This window comes from Engystomops pustulosus, chromosome 5 (genome assembly GCF_040894005.1).
Source record: "Engystomops pustulosus chromosome 5, aEngPut4.maternal, whole genome shotgun sequence".
Taxonomy (NCBI): Eukaryota; Metazoa; Chordata; class Amphibia; order Anura; family Leptodactylidae; genus Engystomops; species Engystomops pustulosus.
Genome location: NC_092415.1, coordinates 58,405,230 through 58,426,308, shown reverse-complemented (window position 1 = coordinate 58,426,308; position 21,079 = coordinate 58,405,230). Strand labels below are relative to the sequence as shown.

At 40.8% G+C, this 21,079-nt stretch overlaps 1 protein-coding gene across 3 annotated transcripts in view; it reads left to right on the top strand.

Moving 5' to 3' along the window:
* MIB1 (MIB E3 ubiquitin protein ligase 1) overlaps positions 1-21,079 on the top strand; it is a 62,016-nt gene that overhangs the window by 8,673 nt on the left and 32,264 nt on the right. For all 3 annotated transcript variants that reach the window (XM_072152089.1, XM_072152087.1, XM_072152088.1), the window contains exons 3-10: positions 2,677-2,806; positions 6,407-6,511; positions 11,437-11,503; positions 14,175-14,379; positions 17,164-17,347; positions 18,000-18,144; positions 19,991-20,124; positions 20,661-20,768. In XM_072152089.1, the coding sequence (XP_072008190.1) occupies positions 2,677-2,806; positions 6,407-6,511; positions 11,437-11,503; positions 14,175-14,379; positions 17,164-17,347; positions 18,000-18,144; positions 19,991-20,124; positions 20,661-20,768 (1,078 nt within the window). The remainder of the gene's footprint in view (positions 1-2,676; positions 2,807-6,406; positions 6,512-11,436; positions 11,504-14,174; positions 14,380-17,163; positions 17,348-17,999; positions 18,145-19,990; positions 20,125-20,660; positions 20,769-21,079) is intronic.

Sequence of the window (21,079 nt, the reverse complement as noted above, 5' to 3'; positions counted from 1 at the left end):
AAAATATACCAGTTCCGACTTACATACAAATTCAACTTAAGTACAACCCTCCAGTCCCTATCTTGTACGTAACCCGGGGACTGCCTGTATTGTTGTAAAGTGTTTATTTTCATGCTAAATGTAGCGCATTCATCCTACAAGTTTTTTTTTATTGTCAGGAGATGCATTATAATAATAAGAGGAGGATAAAAGGATCACCAGGATGAAGGATTGTAAACTAAGCACACTGACATACTGGTGTGTGCACCCTCTGGCAGGATCTTCTCTTCTTTTAGCTTCTCTTGGCCTGGTGTTTTTTTTTTTAATTTTAAGATGTAAATGTTTATTTAAAAAAATGCGTAAAAATTGACTTTGATGGGAAAAAATGTGCACAATTGTTTCACACATGCTAAATATAATAGATATACATGTGTAGAGTTCACAGATACCTCATAGTCATAATTTCATGCACATAAATCATTATAAAATCAGTTGAACTGAAATAAGCAAAAATCAGATTTTTTTTATGCAAGAAATAGTGAGACAGTCACAATCTGCAAAATATATAGCGATTTCATACATTTTTTTTTCTTTATTCAAATTTTCCATAAATGTTACAAAAATCAATAATCAAAAGCGAGGGATAGTTTTAACAATCACAAGATATCAACACAGTATTAATTATCAATAACTTTTTAGTACATTTGAAATATGCTATGTGTCTCCAATAATTCACTATATATTATTAATATCTGAGCATCTCAAGAATCTGAAATAACCATAACACTTTCACTTATACAGCTCACCTTAACTACAACAATAAATATTTGATGTCATAGTACTTTTCTTTATCCTCAGATTCCCTCTTACTTTTCCTTTCTTCCTAATCTATTCATTTCCCTCCCCACCCCACTCCTCCCAGTCAGCAGGAAAAGAGAAAATAAAAAAAATAATAATAATTCATCCTCACAATTAGTTCTCTGTATTATCATCTAGCCATCTTTTTTGCCACCTTTTCTCCTTTCCTAATTCTATATATTTAATTTTTTTCAAAAATTTTTATTCTATCTAGTCTCATATGCCATTCTACCATGGATGGTCTTTTAGGGGATATCCAATTGTAAATCAGTATACAGCGAGCCACCTGTAGTGCCATTCCCAACCATCTAACCTGATGTGAGGTACCCGCAATATCACACTCTTTGCTTGGTGTTTACAAAAAAATGCTATGTGTTAATGGAGCCTGGAGACCCCCAGGCTCATTTGCATGATTTTTTAAACTTATTTTTTTTCTTAAAAACAGGGGCATAGTAAGCTTAAAGATGAGCAGATGCTGCCAGAGGGGGCACACACCAGTATATTGGTGTGCTTAATTTACAATACTTCATCCTGGTGGTAGATGTTCTTTAAAAATGAGGCAAACTTTGTCCTTAAAGGGGTTGTCCGAGTTAAAAAAAAAATATATATATATATATATATGTGACCGGGAGGGCGCTGACTAAAATAATAAAGCTGTACTTATCTTCCGGTGCCCTCCCGTATCCAGCGCTGCATTCAGCTTCTGGCCGGCGGTGGCCGGGTACGCCTATCCGTCCCTATACACAGCATTGTGTATGGGGGCCGGAAGGTTGTCGTGTCCGGCCGGAAGCTGAATGCAGCGCTGCTCCGGCGGCCATGTTTGTTTACATGGCGCCCGGACCGGAGCGACTGCAGCACTGGATATGGGAGGGCACCGGGAGGTAAGTACTGCTTTATTGTTTTAGTCAGCCCGCTCCCGGCCACATATATTTTTTTATCAAAACTTGGACAACCCCTTTAAAGAAAGATGCACCATGTGAGTCCTGTTTCTTGATATTTGCCTGTTTTCAGGAACAAGGGAATGTTGCAACCCACACATAGTCAATACCTGTCAGATAAAAGCTTTTCATTTAGAATTTTGTAATCTTTAAATAAATGCTATTTTACGTGTTGTTTATAAGGGGATTTTTTGAAAAATAATAATCATTTATATAACGCCATCAAATTCTGTACACCATTTTAATACTGTTGGTGCTGTTTGAGAAATTTTTGCCACCTGATACATGCTACTAGCTCTGATAAACTGTTTGGCTTTTTCAGTGGCAGAGGTCTAGTAGTTACAAGTGCAGCAGCCATTTGGGTATCTGTTGTTAATCCTGCGTTTTACAGGTTTTATTTATGTAAGGCTGCGTAAGGAGATTTGCCTATTTACATTGTAACATTTGCATTTACAAAACATTCTGTTAACATTTCCTTTACAAACCGCTAATGTCAACATGTTAACACATATGTTGACATTACATTTTGTAAACACAAATGTTAACAAATTAATTAGGAAAATCTCCTCTCAGCTGTTGTATTGTGTTTCAAAGTGAACGTAGCCTAAGAGTTAAGAGCAGCATGCAGCCCAGACCTGTCTACATGGTGCACATACAGCGGGCACAATTGCCGTATTACTAACCATGTTGAATTACAATAGCATCTTTTGGGGAGTGAATTGTTCCCCCCCCCCCCCACGTTATCCATTGTTCTTGGCTTCAAAGTTATTAGAAATGCATGAATGTAGCATAAAAACTTTTGGGGGGTTTGTACAAAGAGGGGATTGTTTGTAAATTTTTGAGTTCTAGAAAAAAGAATTTGTGAGCAAAAAATAATTTAGTATTGTTTATTAAATCTTAGTGTCCTTTTGGAATCCCGACGGAAGTCAAAGAAGATAACAGCCCGAGGAATCTTTGCTGGCGCTAGAGTGGTGCGAGGAGTGGATTGGCAGTGGGAGGATCAAGATGGTGGCAATGGCAGAAGAGGCAAGGTAACCCTCATCCTGTTCATTCTTTCCCTGGGCATTAAAGGAAACCTACCACTTGTAGTGGCAGGTTTCCGATGGAAATACCGGGCACCAGCTCAGGGTGAGCTGGTGCCGGAGCTTATTTTAGTTAGTGTTTTAAACCGCGGTATCGCGGTTTAAAACACTTTTTAAACGTTATAGCCGGCGCAGGCAGGTACGCGCTCGGCGCTTACCATGCGTGCGACCGTGCACGCGGCTCTCATTCACTTCCTATGTAGCCGCGCGCACGGTAAGCGCCGAGCGCGTACCTGCCTGCGCCGGCTATAGAGTTTAAAAAGTGTTTTAAACCGCAATACCGCGGTTTAAAACACTAACTAAAATAAGCTCCGGCACCAGCTCACCCTGAGCTGGTGCCAGTATTGCCATCGGAAACCTGCCACTACAAGTGGTAGGTTTCCTTTAAAGGGTTTTTTTCTGGGATTGAAGAACTTTACTACTCTCTACATCTCACCTGGTTTGGGGGGGATGGGATCATACAGTTTCTGTGTGACTGCATTCACACCTGTTAGGTACAACTCGCTCTGTGACATTTGTTATTCAAATCTTGTTCAGATCAAGTATTGTAGAGTCTTGCTGAGAAGGGGAATTGCTCATGTGCTAGGAAATGGAATATCTTATGTGGATACTGTGACCAAAACCAAATTCTAGGGCAGGAGCTTTTTTTCAGGTTTTATAACAAATTTTCCAAGCAAGAATAATACTTGAGTTGTGTGTTTTAGAACTTGGCAGGACATTCTCATGTACTTATGTACTTTCTATCCCCAGACTTAATTGGAAACATTTGTTCATGTGCTTGGATAAGTCATTTCATTGATAACCATAAGGATATACTGCTGTCTTGTTACATTTCACTGCTTTTTGTGGTAGCCCAGAGAAAAAAGATGGGTGAACACAAAGGTTCAGCGTGGTCAACAATTGTACATGCCCTTAATGCAGCTCTGTCCCATTCAAGTGAATTCTGCACAACAGTGTCCTTGGACCAAAGGGAAGAGAATACAGCATTATGGCACTTTCAGACCACCGCGGTTAGTCTGTGAAACACGGACAGTTCAGTTGCCTGTTTCACAGACCGACCACAGTGCTCAGGAGGGAACTCCAAGCATTATAATGGCATGTGATCCAAGGAGTCCTGATTACCGTTCCTGATTGCTGTTTTGTGATGATACGTGACCATGGCCACACAAAAGACCTAAAGCAGACGATCACAGCCTTCACTGAATACTGTAGTGTCGTCTTTTTGGAAATCTTGCACGTCCCTTTTGATAGAATATATATTTTCTAGCCATGGCCCGGCACATGAAACCTTGATTAAAAAGTTTTTCCTCTGTTTCTGGTTTCCCGCTTTTTTAGATCCAGGTATATATAATAATTTCTTACTAGTTACGTGGCTTCTTCTAATCCTACAGTCAGTGCACTACATAATACAACTTTATCTGAAAGATTAGTAGATCAGGCTGATGTCAAACCGTGATGGACATGTCAATCACACCATAAGTAGATGGTGATGCTTCCCGTGATCAGTTTCATAGTTTATACCAGGGGTAGGGAACCTATGGCTCGGGAGCCAGATATGGCTCTTTTGTTGGCTGCATCTGGCTCTTAGACATCTTTAATAAATAGTGATGGCTGCTGTGTGTCTCTTAGACTGATCACTGGACACAGGCAGCAATGTCTATGTCCTTTGTACGACCCAGGCGTCTAAGCCTGGGTCAAAGATAAGAGTGTGGGAGCTATGAGGAGCTGGCTGCAGGGAGTGCAAGTAAGGGAATTTTTTTTTTGCTGTGACTACCTATCTACTGGGAGTATGTGCTGTGGCTACTTATCTACTGGAAGTATGTGCTGTGGCTACCTATCTACTGGAAGTATGTGCTGTGGCTACCTATCTACTGGAAGTATGTGCTGTGGTTACCTATGTACCTGGGGGCATGTGCTGTGGTTACCTATCTACCTGGGGGCATGTGCTGTGGCTACCTATCTACTGGAAGTATGTGCTGTGGCTACCTATATACTGGGAGTATATGCTGTGGCTACCTATGTACCTGGGGGAATGTGCTGTGGTTACCTATCTAACTGGGGGCATGTGCTGTGGCTACTTATCTACTGGAAGTATGTGCTGTAGCTACCTATATACTGGGAGTATTTGCTGGGGCTGCCTATCTACTGGGAGTATATGCTGTGGCTACCTATGTACCTGGGGGCATGTGCTGTGGTTACCTATCTACCTGGGGGCTTGTGCTGTGGCTACCTATCTACTGGGAGTATTTGCTGGGGCTACCTATCTACTGGAAGTATGTGCTGTGGCTACCTATCTACCTGGGGGGCATGTGCTGTGGTTACCTATGTACCTGGGGGCATGTGCTGTGGTTACCTATCTACCTGGGGGCATGTGCTGTGGCTACCTATCTACTGGGAGTATTTGCTGGGGCTACCTATCTACTGGAAGTATGTGCTGTGGCTACCTATCTACCTGGGGCATGTGCTGTGGCTACCTATCTACCTGGGGGGCATGTGCTGTGGCTACCTATCTACCTGGGGGGCATGTGCTGTGGCTACCTATCTACCTGGGGGGCATGTGCTGTGGCTACCTATCTACCTGGGGGGCATGTGCTGTGGCTACCTATCTACCTGGGGGGCATGTGCTGTGGCTACCTATCTACCTGGGGGCATGTGCTGTGGCTACCTATCTACTGGAAGTATGTGCTGTAGCTACCTATATACTGGGAGTATGTGCTGTGGCTACCTATCTACTTGGGGGCATGTGCTGTGGCTACCTATATACTGGGGGATATGTGCTACGGCTACCTATCTGGTAGCCGCCGGTCTTTATAGGAACCCGGGAAGTGGACAGTGCCAATCAACTGGCGAGTGCTGGTGCTCGCGCTGGCCAGCCGGGACGGGAGCCGGAAAGTGGTGGGTTGAGTGAGCTCAGAAAGGGGCGCCGCCAAGGAGAGGGGCATGGGTGTGCCTGTGATCCGAGACCTAGATCGCAGGGGCACCCGTGACACTGGGACTACCTATCTACTGGGGGGCATGTGCATATGGTACGGCCCTTACGGAATAACATTTTAAAATATGTGGCATTCATGGCTCTCTCAGCCAAAAAGGTTCCTGACCCCTGGTTTATACGGTTGAAAAAGACACTTGTCCATTAAGTTCAACCAAGGAAGGGTAGGGATTGGATGAGGAATGGAATTAGGGGAAACAATCCTATATAGCATAACAATCAATGTTATTTAGTTAAAATACATTTTGTTATTGTGATCTATTGTTTTATGAGGGTTAAGTTTTTTAGCAATGGGAACCATAGGAAGGGTCATTACTTGATGATGCATATGCAAGGACTTGTATTGGGTGGAGAAACTGGACATTAGTATGGATACTATATATGGATGGAAACTGGATATTAGTATATTAGTATGTACTTGAGATACACCAGGGATTTGTAAGCTCCCTCTGCATTAATTTCCAAGTGCTGAATCTGAACATAATAGAGCCACATCTCTTCCTATTCTATTTTTATTCATGAATTCTTCTTTTTTTTTTTTTTTTTTTATCTTGCTTCAGGTAACAGAGATCCAGGACTGGAGTGCTTCAAGCCCACATAGTGCGGCCTATGTCCTCTGGGACAATGGAGCTAAAAACCTTTACAGAGTTGGATTTGAAGGCATGGTGAGTAGCTAAGAAAAGGCGAATCCTAGAAAAACTGGGGCAGGGGTGGCAAGGTCAGGAGAGGGCCTTCTTTTTGGGAACTTTCTTTTCATTCTTTTGTTGCAGGCATGTGCAAGCCTGGGTGATTTAGTAAAGCTCTTTTGTGAGATGTCTGCACTCACAATAGGGAGGGATGAGTACACATTGGGGTATTCTGACCCCTCCAGCTGTTCCAGTGTTACTTTTGATCTAATTACAGCCGTCTCTTGTTTCTGCTGCATATTATATTTGCAGGAAAGCACGCTTCCTTTTAACGCTTCAGACCATCAATAGACTCTTCATTGTTACAGAGTTTTTTTTTCTGCTAGTTGTCGCCTGGTTGTATCTGATTGAGACTACAGTGACATGAAAGGGAATTTGCTTCCTTTTGTGGATTGCTGCATAATTGCATGTGTGTTTTTTAATAGTTAAAAATACTCTGTATGTATGTGTACATGTAATATCCCCAAGGGGAATTCAGCACCCACATCAATAATTTCTGTCTCATACTTAAATGGGTATTCCCACCAGGACAACATTCTTAAATCTACTGAGGATGGCAATATACCATTTTCTCTAATTCAATGTTATTAACACATGCACAGCATTTCACACATGTAATTCCACAGAAGAATCAAGAAGTGTCTGTTCAGTCTGTCAGTTCACACACACACACAATGTGGAATCTGACATTGAGCGGCTAATGCTGTGACAGGAGCAAAAGCTGCAAACAAAACTTTGCAAAGTAAGGGGTAAAAAGTTATCTTTATCATGTTAGCATCACTAGGGGGATTAAGATATGAGAACTTTTTTCATAGGCAAACCCCCCTTTATTTACTGGGTCCTACAACTCCATCATAGCCATCCGAAAGGGGAGGGTACTGGTTCCCCATGCTAGCAAATGGCGAAAGCTATAATGATTCATCTGTTGAATAAGTTAACCCCTTCACACACCTGGGCATAATAGTACATCTCCCCGGGAAGATACTTCCTGCATTAGGGCGTTCTATTACGCCCAGCTTCCGGGACTGGCTCACGAACGGAGCCGGTACCAGAAGCAGCGGGTGTCAGCTGTATATATTACAGCTGACACAGTGCTCTTCTCCTGCAATTGGAGCCGCCTCTGAGTGTGTTAAAGGGGTATTCCCACGAAGACAAGTTTCTTAAATGTACTCAGGATAACAAAATAATGAATTTTCTAATTCACTGTTATTAACAAAAATGCAGCATTTCAGTTATAAGTACAACCTGTCTCTATCAGTCCTGCTGTACACAATTTCAGTTACCCCTAGACACGACCCAGTAATTTCTGATTTGGGGTCGGGTGGCTGCCATCTTGGGTGATATTGTGGAGCTGAGATTACTGTCTGTCTCTGCTGTGTGTACTGTAGCCCCGCCCCCTGCACGGAGCTCAAACTGCTGCACACCGAGCAGAGAGAGAGGCTGCAAACAACAGACTACAAGGAGATAAGTGGCCTGGGGGAAGAAAGAGGTAGCAGTGTAATGGTCTATCAGCCTTTGTGTAATCATCTTATGCATCTGATCTGTCTCATCACTTTCTATGTGTCTGTGTACAATGTCAGAAGCCAGATGAAAGTGTATATACACCTGTACCCTGATAATCTAACCACATTGTCACCTCACAGAACTAGTTGGATAATACAGTACAGGTGGTCCCCTACTTAAGGACACCCGACTTACAGACAACCCATAGTTACAGACGGACCCCTCTGCCCACTGTGACCTCTGGTGAAGCTCTCTGGAAACTTTACTATAGTCCCAGACTGCAATGATCAGCTGTAAGGTGTCTGTAATGAAGCTTTATTGATAATTCTTGGTCCAATTACAGCAAAAATTTTGAAACTCCAATTGTCACTGGGGCAAAAGAAAAATTTTTGTCTAGAACTTCAATTATAAAATATACAGTTTCGACTTACATACAAATTCAACTTAAGAACAAACCTCCGGACCCCATCTTGTATGTAACCCGGGGACTGCCTGTAATGTGTCTGCTTAGAGAGTCCTCGCTCACAACCTGGGATTTTGCATTGAGCAGCCTAGTGAGTTATAGGAGCTAAAACGGCAATAACACAGAGTAATATTTTAAAGTAAGGAGTTAAAATGATCTTTAACATCACTAGGGAAATGTGTGAATTTTCTTTCGGGCGAAACCCCCCTTTAACTCCTTACACACCGCAGTCATGCTTGACAGTGGAGTGTTGGGGTGTTCCCCATAAGGATCAAATCTCCTGTGCCGCTTATCAGGGGATCATATCCTCTTCTGGGCAACCCAAGGTCTGCCAAGAGACCCGGGGCTGCCAAGCAGTCCTAAAGTCAGAACTTTGGGGTTTGAAATAAAAATTATGATTTTTTTTTTTTGCGCTTCTAACCAAACAAAAAAAAACATAAAAAGTGATCAAAAAGTCATACTTACTTCTGCACTATGCCAATAAAAAGTACAACCTCAACACGTAAAAAAAATAAGGCCTAAACCAGCTCTGTCAACCAAAAAATATTAAAGTTATATCTCTGAAAAGATGGTGATGCAAAAACAAATTAGATTTTCTTTTATATTAGTTTTTTCCAGTAAAATTGTAAAAATATAGAAAATACTATATAAATGAGGTATCACCGTAATCGTAGTGATCTGTAGAATAAAGATAATATAGTATTTTTAGTGTACAGTGAACAGCCCCAAAAAAATACAAAAAAGGGAAACCAAAATTGACAATTTCTTTTCCTCCATACATTCAAGAGTTAATAAAATCTCAACAAAAAGCTAATGACCTACTTTAATGAAGTATTTGTAAAGTGCATCTCGTGTCGCAAAAAATAAGCCCTTATATGTCCAAATTGCCAAAAAATAAAGATTGTATAGCCATTATAAAGTGACAATACATAATCTGCTCTGAATGGCGCAGCTCCCCCCTCAATGCCCTTGTGGTCTGCCCATACAGCAGGTTACCACCACATATGGGGTATTGTTATACACGGGAGGGATTGGGTATCAAATCTTGTGGAGCGTTTTGGTATTTTATCCACTTAGAACTTATACATTTTATGAAAAATATACGGTATTCTTTTAGCCAAAAAAATGTAAATTTCAAAATTGCATCTGATTTTGTTTTAACCGCTGTAAAACAATTAAAGGTTAACAAACTTCATAAAAGTTGTTTTACGTACGTTTATGGGGTTTTGCTTTTATTTAGGCCTCTCAAAGTGACTTAAAACCAGAAATAGCAGGATTTTGCGTTTTTAATGAAAATGTGGAAAATCGCACCTAACATTCAAAGCCCCAAAACATCCTACAAAAATGAGAGAATGCATAAAAAACCACTGAGGCATAAAGTAGACATTCGGTGACTGTTAGTTATTACGTTTTTTTGGTGTTATGACTATGTATGGAACATTTTGTATTTCGAAAATAGAGAATTTTTTCCAAATTTTCACCAAATATCTGATTTTCTCATAAATGCAAAACATAACACCAAAATTTTTCAACTATCATGAAATACAAAGTGCCACGAGAAAACAATTTCAAAATCGCTTGGATATGTTAAAGCGTTCCAAAGTTATAACCATTTATAGTCACACAGGGCAGATTTGAAAAAATGGACTGTGTCAGGAAGGTGAAAAGTGGCTTTGGTGTTAAGGGGTTAATGTGAAGTACAACATGTCATAAAAACAGTCTGGAACGGTTTATCTTACCAAAGTTATTTTCATAGTTATAACTGCATATCCTGACACAGAAAGATTTGAAAAATCGGGCTGTGTGCAAAGGGTGAAAATGAGCTTAGTCCTTAAAGGGTTAAAGGAACGCTCTGATGATGAGTTAGGCCCACAAACTGCTACCAACCTGTTACACAGGACAGTTACAGGACAATGATGATATGTATTCTGGGAGACCCAACTTTAGGCAAAGGAATGACTTGAATGTCTTTATTCAAATGACCCATAAGGAATATCAGCGTCCGAGAAGAGTCTTTCTAGGATGCCCTCTCCTGGCTTGTTTGCTGTCCCACCATCCAGGTACATCAACAACTGCTATAGATGTTTTAAGATTGTTCCTTTCCTATTGGGTATTATTCAATCAGGGAGAGGTCAGGCCAGGGTAACTCTTCTTCGCCCCTGTGACTCCTTCCAGGTCATTTCCTGCTGTCTGACCTTAGAGTATAAAAGGACATCATTGTGATCCTGTTATTCTCATACATTACTGTTTGGCCTAAATCCTCATGGCAGGTTCCCTTTAAATAATACAATTTATTCTGAATTTCTATTTGACATTTTTCTTAAATGCAGAAATGCTTGAATACTCTACAACTAGTGGTTGTAAGACACACTGGAGCAGATTTATCAAGCTGTCTAAAAGTCAGAATATTTCTAGTGGCCAATGGCAACCAATCACAGCTAAGCTTTCATTTTACCAGTGCTCATGAATATTTGAAAGGGGAGCTGTGATTGGTTGCCATGGGCAACTAGAAATATTCTGACTTTCAGACAGCTTGATAAATCTGCCCCGCTATATAGGGTCCTGTTCATTCAGATTTTCCCACAAGCTTGCATTTAGTAAGCAACCTTCATTTAGGACTGGGTTGTCTGTGCCTCTGCTGTTACACTGTCTGTATTGTTCTACTTTGCTTGTGTTTATACACAATACACCCTTGTTCTGTTGAGATGGGACAAATCCTTTGGAGGAACTGAAGATTCCTCTGTGTATGGTTTTTATGTCCGTATGTTTGGCGATGCTCACATCACTGACACTACATGTCTGTATGAAGTTGATTCCCTCTTGTTATCTCTGTTATGTAGTATATAAAAAAAATTACTTGGATGCAAATAAACTGAACATTTTATTGTTGTATTTTAGACTTTACAGGTGTTTACCTCTAGTATTCTATTTATTTTAGTCTGACCTGAAATGTGTGCAAGATGCCAAAGGAGGTTCCTTTTACAGAGACCATTGTCCTGTCCTGGGTGAGTTTTGTGACCCTTTGCCCTCACTTTTTTCCAGATATATTGCTGGTAATATTTATGAAATATTTAGGAAATTTGCAATGCCACTTTCCTTTGGATAAGATGTGCAGCTTTCTCTGCTGCCTGTAAATCAGAGAGAGGACTGGTTGATGCAGTTGCAGGCTCCATTACAGACTGTTACTATAGTTAGAAGCTATTCACATGCACAACCCAATAAGGACTGGCACAGGTTTACTTGTGACCTTGTATTTCAATATGACATAATGATACTTGCAATTTTGAATAGATTATCATCAAACATCCCGTGTTTACATGCTATTAATAGCCATTTTTCATGGCATTGGTATACAGCAATATAATTTAGCAGCCTTAATCTTTCTCCATCAAATTGTATTCAAATTAACATTGTATTGTGGTTGTTATACCTGTATCTCCATGGTAGAATGGATGGAGAAAATGCCAGTGCTCTCCTTCCACTTATGTGTAAGTCATGAAAACGGCGTGTGACCACATTGTCATGTACTGGATGCAGTACCCAGAGGCTGCCATATTAGTTGTGACGTGTCAAGGTGTCCCTGTTATACAGAGTGCTAACTAAATAAGTATTAAACATGTCACCGATGTAACGGTTTCTAACGGTGCTTTTGACATAAAATTCTCAAAAGATAACAAGCAATCCAAGCCACGCTGGCAAAGAAATCAAGCCATAGATGTCCATAAATTAAGTTATGTGCAACAATGATAAATGATGACACCACATTGAACGCATGAAGGAAAAGAGGTGGAAATCCATGAAATCTGTCAGTAATTAGAAAACGCTCTCACTGCTTTGTGAAATTGTTATCCGGTTTAACTGATGGCCTATAAAAAGGTGTATCATTACCAACGTGCCACACAAAACGCCTAAGGTCCCAAGACCTTTGCACGCTTATTGTTGTAAAACATGCTGATGCTCTGGGTTGCAGAAGAATTTTTAACCCCTTAACGACCTGGCCCTTTTTTTTGTTTTTTTTTTTCTTCATTACCATTTTTCACTCCCCATCTTCAAAAACCTATAACTTTTTTATTTTTCCATGTACAGAGCTTTGTGATGGCTTATTTTCTGCGTTACAAATTGCACTTCATAGTGATGGTATTGAATATTCCATGCCGTGTACTGGGAAGCGAGAAAAAAAATTCCAAATGTTGTGAAAATGGTGAAAACCGCATTTGCACCGTTTTCTTGTGGGCTTGGATTTTACGGCTTTCACCAGACGCGCACCGTACTATTGCGACGCACATTGGTAAGATGTTAAACTACTGAAGCTTACATTGAGCACACTTGCGGCCATGATTCAGAAGCGGAAAGAACATGCATAAACCATCCTCAACCATGTGCTCCATGCAAGATTTCAGACCGATGATTGAAAACAATTATCAGTAGAGTTGAGCAGGCACCAAGGACAACCTGTGGATACCTACAGAAAGACCTGCAATCATGTACAAGCGTGTTTGAAGTTTGCTCAATAACAGTCAACAAGCCTGTGACATACCTGAGAATATAGTCTAGAATTCACCACTTTGGATGAAACAGGAAGCCAGAAAGCACTGGATATCACCTCGTGCACACGACCGTATAAAAGTGGCTTTATATACGGCCGGAACACGACCCCATCCATGTACATGGCCCTTTTGGCCACCGTACCGTAAGCAAGCCATATAAAAATATAGAGCATGTCCTATTTTCCATCGTATCTCCGTTCCGTGTGGTTCATAGAAGTCAATGGGAATGTATAAAATATGGGCTAAATACGTGCTGCATCCGGCTGTGCACCATATGCTGCCGTATATAAGTGCAGTATCCAGAACCAGTGGGAGGTGCATTCTGTCAGCCAGCCAATAGTTAGCCATCAATCATCTGCCAGCCCACCTATTTTATACAGATACGGTGCAAAACATTGCCATACTGTTGCAATACTTCCTGTATTTATGGCCAGAATACAGCCTTATATACAGAGCAGAAAAGACCATACGGTTGTGTGCATAAGGCCTAACAGTGAAATTTGGAGGTGGGAACATCATGGTGTTGGGCTATTTTCCAGCATACGGCACTGGCAAACTTCATGTAATTGAAGGAAGGATGAATGGTCAAATGTATCAAGACATTCCTGACAATAATCCCAAACACACAGTCAATGAAACTGGCTAGACTATTTTATTTTCTTTCTCTAAAACCAATCTCCTGACATAAATCCTATAGAAAAATCTGCTGAAGAAACTAAAGCTAGAGTTCATAGAAGGAGCCCACCTTTAGGATTTGCATGGAATAATGGGCCCAAATCCCACCTGAGGAATGTATACAACTATTTTTCCAGGAGGTGTCTTGAAGGTGCCATCACCCACAAAGGCTTTTGTACAAAGTGTGGTCAATACTTACCCTTGTCTTATTTCTTATTATGGACGCCTTTGGTGTGATTTCTTTACCAGTGTGGATTGCATGGGTTGTTACCAGCATCTGGTGAGAATTGCATTACAGTAGCACCTTTAGAAATCGATTTACCTGGCATCAATTAAAGACAATGTGTTCAATAATATTCTGTATATATGTACAGATTTCAATAGTTCAACCTAATCCATTCTTTACTATACCATGATGGACCATTGTAAGAATTGTGTTAATATTTTTATTTAGGAGAGCAAAATGGTAACCGTAACCCTGGAGGGCTGCTTATTGGAGACCTGGTAAATATAGATTTGGAATTGGAGATTGTCCAGTCATTGCAGCATGGCCATGGTGGATGGACAGACGGCATGTTCGAAACACTAACAACCACAGGCACCGTCTGTGGCATTGATGAAGACCACGATATTGTTGTGCAGTATCCGAGTGGAAACAGGTGAGCGCAGCCATATTGAAACATCCTTGCTATAATGTCAGTAGCTGACTAACATCAAATTGGAAACTGGAGGAAATTGGACCTTACAGTAAAAAATAGGGCTTGCGTTTTATATATAGTATGTTAATTGACTCCTGTTGGGGCTTGTTTTTATTCCTGTCTGTATAGTTTATCCTTTATCAACAGTATTTACTTAACAATTCTGGGTTATATTACGTGCTATGCTGTGGTATTTTAAGCTAGAGCTTTGAGTTCCGGTGCAACCGCTTGTCTACATTATGCTTTGAGCACTGGACAGTCGGGCCCGAATGTTTAGTATAAAAGATTATTTGGATGCTGTGAATTCAGTTTAGTCAATCCAGAAAATGTGGATGTTATGACAGTCGTCAGTATTACTCTTTTATAAGGAATTTGCCAACATCATTCACTACCTGGTAACAGTCTGTCCTGAGAATGCAGTTTTTATACTGCAGTACCACAGTGGGGAACATTTTACTAAGGGTGATGACACACGTAGCGATCGGGCCGAGGCCCGGTGGGTGCGGCATTGTTTGTGTTTGCAAGCGCAGACAAAGCGCTACGTGTGACACCAGCCTAAGGGCCGTGCGCCAGTTTTCTGTCAGACTTTGCACATTCTTTTAGGTGCAAACTGCTTGCACAGGTATTTAAGAAGTGCCCGCACCACATTTGTGTCACACATGACCATTTTGTGTCATGCTTGCACTATTCTTCGTGCGACTCAAATTTTTGCACTGAAGGGGGCGTTCCATTGCTCAGTTGAACCGTGCGCCACATTTAACACACAAAGTCCGACAGAAATATTTTGCACGCCCTATGTTAAAGGTGCACCAAAAAAAGTAGAAAAAAAAATCATGAATCTGGCGCACCCTGCACTATACAAAGGCAAACAGTTTGCACTGATCTTAATAAACGTGCCCCAGTATTTTGTCCACTAGGTAGTCAGTCTGACCATTATAAACAGATTTCTCCAATTAGAGTTTAATCAACATTATTTTTTACAGGTAGGTCTATTCACAGTTCTCAATAAAAGGTACAGCGTGGTGCTTCTAGAGACCATTGTTATTCATCACCTGAGTTAACACGGTTTCTAGTCTCAGATTTTCCAACATTTCTTAAAGAGAATCCGTCAGGCAAATTAACCCCCACAAAACTAAATATATTTTAATAAACTGGCAGAAGGCATTAGAAGGCATTGCCCCTCTACATGCCAGCAAAGCTGCCGGCGGCTTCAAAAAGATGGGGCGCCCCGCTGTAGTATGGCAGTATATGATGGGATCGTACAGACACCCTTGGGTTAATGTACCGTAGGGAGTCTGAAAAATAGTAAAAATAAAAAAAAAAGTTAAAAAAAAATCATAATAAAAAACCCTGAACAGTAAAAATCATAAACACATTAGGCATCGCCGCGTCCGAAAATGCCCGATCTTTAAAATTATGATAACGGTTTTTCACTGCGTTTAACCCCTTAAATGAAAATTGCGCCCAAAGTCGAAAATGGGACTTTTTTGCCATTTAACAGCCTGTATAATAATGCGACACTCCGGGTTCTGACTGCTGCTATGTGCATCCTAGTGCTGGCAGGTGTAACAGCCTGACATCCTGGTACTCCTATACACTACTTGTGTGGCTGCTGTCTCTCTCAAAGGCAGCAGATAAATCACAGACACTAGCAATGCTCACACAGACATGAGCAGGGGGAGGAGAGGGGAGGGGTAACAGGGGTGACATCACTGCCTCTGACCATGTGACCAGCCTCATTTACATAATAAAGAAGAGATTTATTTTAAAATGATTAATGTATGATTTGGCTAGATAAAGGCTGGGATGGAATCTTTGTGAGCTGTGTAGGTGCTGGTGCAGAATAAGACTGTCTAGTCTAGCTTTGCACCGTCAAACCTTGGGACACTTTTTATAAATCTGCCCCATTATTTGCAAAATATGTACTTAAAGGACACCTATCACTAGTCCTGTCACCTCTACCTGTTGGAGCAGCTCACAAGGATCCATCCCAGCCTTTATCTAGTCAATTCATACATTAATCATTGTAAAATAATGTCTTCCTTAATATGTAAATGAGGCTGGTCACATGGTCAGAGGCAGTGATGTCACCGCTGTTACCCCTCCCCTCTGCTCCCCTTGCTCTTGTCTGTGTGTAATGTATAGTAAAGCATTGCTAATGTCTGCTTTATCTGTTGACATACTCCATTCTGCTATACACATGTGTGAGGCACAGACATCAGCTACACAAGTACCTGACATGTTCTACTATACAACTTCTCCAGGATGCAGCTATGTGTATCTCGTACACACACAGGCTGCAGGGGAAGAGGCCGCCAGGGCCAGAAGTGTCACCTCATTATACAGGCTGTCAGTCAAGCACTGTGGGTGTGGCTGTACCTCCTACTCCTGAATAAGCTGTACATCTGAATATGATAATAATTCATTGGACCTCTCTCAGGTCATTTGCATACAGCTTTATGGTGCATCCACACACACACGCAGTTTTTCAGATGCGGTTTTTGATGTTGCATCTGAAAAACTAAACGTGTGGCTGCACCCTCAGGGCCTGACTGTTTGAGTTTACAGGCATGTAGAGGGACAGTGTTCTCTAATGGCAGTGTATGAAAATATATTTAGTTGTGGCGGTAAATTTGCCTGACGGGTTCTCTTTAATGTGTTTCAGAATGAGTTTAATGTTGATTCTGAATTTCTTATTGCCACAAATTAATACCAACTTCTAAAAATGTATGAATCATTCCTTAGATGGACATTCAATCCGGCTGTTCTTACTAAAGCCAATGTGGTCCGTAGTGGAGATGCTGCCCAAGGTGCTGAAGGAGGAACGTCGCAGTTTCAAGTGGGGGATCTTGTACAGATTTGTTATGATCTAGAAAGAATAAAACTACTTCAAAGAGGTCATGGAGAATGGGCAGAGGCCATGCTTCCTGTAAGTTGTTTTACTAGTCAGTTTTGTCTTTTGTTTGTTATGTTTTTGCTTTTGTTCTAATTAGAAATCTAAAGGATAAAACTTTGCTGCCGAAAAACTTGTAGAGACTTGTAGCGTTAATGGTAATCCTCCAAGACCCATTACAGAAATATCGGTCCAGTGTGGATTTTGTTTCTGGTGTCTGGACTAATAAAAGTCATTGAGGTAGTTTTATTAATTCTCTTAGGTTAAACAGTGTACAAATAGTCTACATGGTATCATAGTGTGCCAGACTTATTACAGTGTTTTGTGTTGGGGTATAAATCTGTGCAAGTTTAAGGGAGTTTACCAGGAATTCCAGAAAACCCTGCATAGGCCTCCCACAATCGGCTATAGATGGCCTATTAGAAAGACAAGCATTGTTAATTCCTTAATTGGCCCCAAGCTGTGGTGCATTTGTGACATATCCAGGGAATATCCCTGTTTTGTGTATGTTTTATGTATTGCATGTAATATTCTGGTAGATAAGGCAGCTTGACATAAAAGGGAAGTAGTGTCTGCCATTGGTGAGGTGATGTCTCTATTACATGAAAACACAGCTTGGGACTATGTAAATAAATATGGTATTATTTACTGTATCATTCATTTAGTATCCTTTATGCTTCGTATTAAGACTCTAGGTAAAGTTGGAAGAGTTCAGCAGATTTATTCAGACAGTGACTTAAAAGTAGAAGTTTGTGGAACATCCTGGACATACAACCCTACAGCTGTTTCAAAGGTGGCTTCTGTAGGATCAGCAATAAGCAGCGCAACTGGAGGTAGGTTTTTGTGCTATCTTTATTCTAATGTTAGCGGTTTCCACCGTCAGATAAACAATTTACGGGGCTGTTTTTCTGAATTTGTGCTTGTTCGTTTTTATTTCTTCAAACTTCCACAAAACATAGAGGGAATAACACAAATAGGGGCACACAAAGAGAGCATTGAAAACCTATATCTCCCACGCGGAGCACAGGATTGGATTTAAAGTACATCTACCACTAGTTTACTGGTGGTAGGGTGTCCTAATTACACTGCTCGTTCAGTCTAGGGGATGGGGGGGCCAATTTTTAAATTTTTTTGTGGCATCCTAATTAATGAAATATGAACTGTGTAAAACGTCCGTATGCGCTCAGACTGAGCGCCGCTCGGCTTCGCCAGCTTTTAAATTATGCACGTCCCTGCTGCAAGCCTCCTCCTGCTCCCGGCCGGGGAATTACAATCCCGCCGGTAATATCAGAGCTGGGGCGTGTGCTCCCTCTTAGTTCCCTCGCCTGGGAGCAGGAGGCGACTTGCAGAGGGGACGTGCATAAATTAAAAACTGGGGAAGCTGAGAGGCGCTTTGGTGCCATCAGTCTGAGTGCATACGGCCGTTTTGCACAGTTCATATTTCATTAATTAAGATGCCACAAAACATGTTAAAATGGTATCCTGTTCCCCTAGAATGAATGAACAGTGTAATTAGGGGAAACTACCACCAGTAAACTAGTGGTAGATGTTCTTTAACCCCTTAACGCTCTGCGCCGTAGCTCTACGGCTCAGAGGTATAAGGGATGTATGAAGAGGGCTCACGGGCTGAGTCCTCTTCATACAAAGGTGGGGGTTTTTGCATTTTGCACAAAACCCCCACCGCTAATAACCGCGGTCGGTGCTTGCACCGATCGCGGCTATTAACCCTCTCAACGCGTGGGCGCCGCCATCTTTATTACGATCGCCGCACCCCCGAATCGGTTACCATGGTAGCCTTGGGTCTTCTTTTGACACGAGACTACATGGCTTATGCAGGTTCGTTACAATGAGCCAGTGGCTCATTGTAATGTATGACCTGCAAAAATGCCATATATTGCAATACTGTAGTATTACAGTATATGGTAGGAGCGATCTGACCATCTAGGGTACATTAACCCTAAAAAATAGTGAAAAAAAAAAGTTTAAAAAATAAAAAAAATTTATAAAATATTAAAAGTTCAAATCACCCCCCTTTCCCTAGAACGGATATAAAACATAATAAACAGTAAAAATCACGAACATATTAGGTATCGCCGCGTCCCAAAATGCCCGATCTATCAAAATATAAAAACGGTTACGGGGGCGGTGACCTCCGAGGCGGGAAATGGCGCCCAAATGTCCGAAATGCGACTTTTACACCTTTTTACATAACATAAAAAATGATCAAAATGTCGCACAGACTTCAAAATGGTAGCAATGAAACCGTCGCCTCATTTTGCAAAAAATGACCCCTCACACATCTCTGTGCGCCAAAGTATGAAAAAGTTATTAGCGTCAGAAGATGGCAAAAAATGTTTTTTCTTTTTTGTACACATTCGTTTAATTTTTGAAAATGTATTAAAACACAATAAAACCTATATAAATTTGGTATCACCGCGATCGCACTGAACCAAAGAATAAAGTAGGCGTGTTATTTGCCCTCACACAGGTCTGTACACGTAAAAATGAAAGTTATGGATTTTTGAAGTTGGAGAGCGAGAAATGAGCCGAAAAACCCTGCGTCCTTAAGGGGTTAATAAGATCCAGGCATATTATTTACAATCTATAGTGTTTCACAGGTCCACTGTGAGACCTGTTTATATTCATCTGGACCTAATTCTTATCATTTATTCCTTAAAGAGAGACTGTCACAACTCTTAAAGAAACTGTTTGAAACACAAGAGTCTGGAGATCTAAATGAGGAGCTAGTGAAAGCAGCTGCAAATGGAGACGTTGCTAAAGTAGAGGACTTGCTGAAGAGACCAGATGTTGATGTAAGAAAGCTCATTGTGAATGTTATACGCATGTTAAAATAATTCAAATTGTGATGGCAAGTTTATCAAGTGTTTCTGGCTCCTACAAGTTGATGCTTATGGGTGTATATCACTTAATTAAATTTGGTGTTCTAGAACAAAGTTGACAACACCGCAAACGGCTTAGATTTCTCGACTTTCCTTGGTTCTTTCCAACTTTTATACACAAAATCCCCATGTCTGCATTGTTGTTATAAATATAAGTGCGTGACCCCCTTTAACCCCTTACCGACATATGATGGGCTGAGCCCTCTCTATACAAGGTGATGAAGACGTGTCATTTGGGGCTCACAGTGAAAGTCGTATAATCTATACCCACAAGAAAATGGTGCAAATGCATTTTTTCACCATTTTCACTGCTTTTGGAATTTTCCTGAGCCGCCTCCAATAGCAGTAATGGCCTTGTTTATTTAAAAGTAACTAGCATAATAGATCATGATCTTGTCCAGCAGTATGATTACAATTACTGACCATCTACTTGATTTCTGTTGTTTTAGGTGAATGGACAGTGTGCTGGACACACAGCCATGCAAGCAGCCAGTCAGAATGGACATGTGGACATTTTGAAATTACTTCTAAAACACAATGTGGATGTAGAAGCAGAGGTAATTACTTATATGTATCTCCTAGTATCCATAATTAAATACAGGTCCTACAACCTTTTTGTGACCAGTAGGCATTGATGTCTGCATGTCCAGGTCAATTTTTGCTGTTCTGCACTTCTTTAAATGACGAAATGTTGTAACTCTTTACTAATGAAAACTATTTTTACTTAGTTTTTTCTAAAAACATTTGAGACTTCAACTTGATATGATGACTTTTTTTTTAAAATAAAAATAGCGGATAATTGTAAAAAAAATGTAAAAAAAATTAAGCTTTGTTTTAAATAAGTAGTAAAACAGAATACATTTTTTTC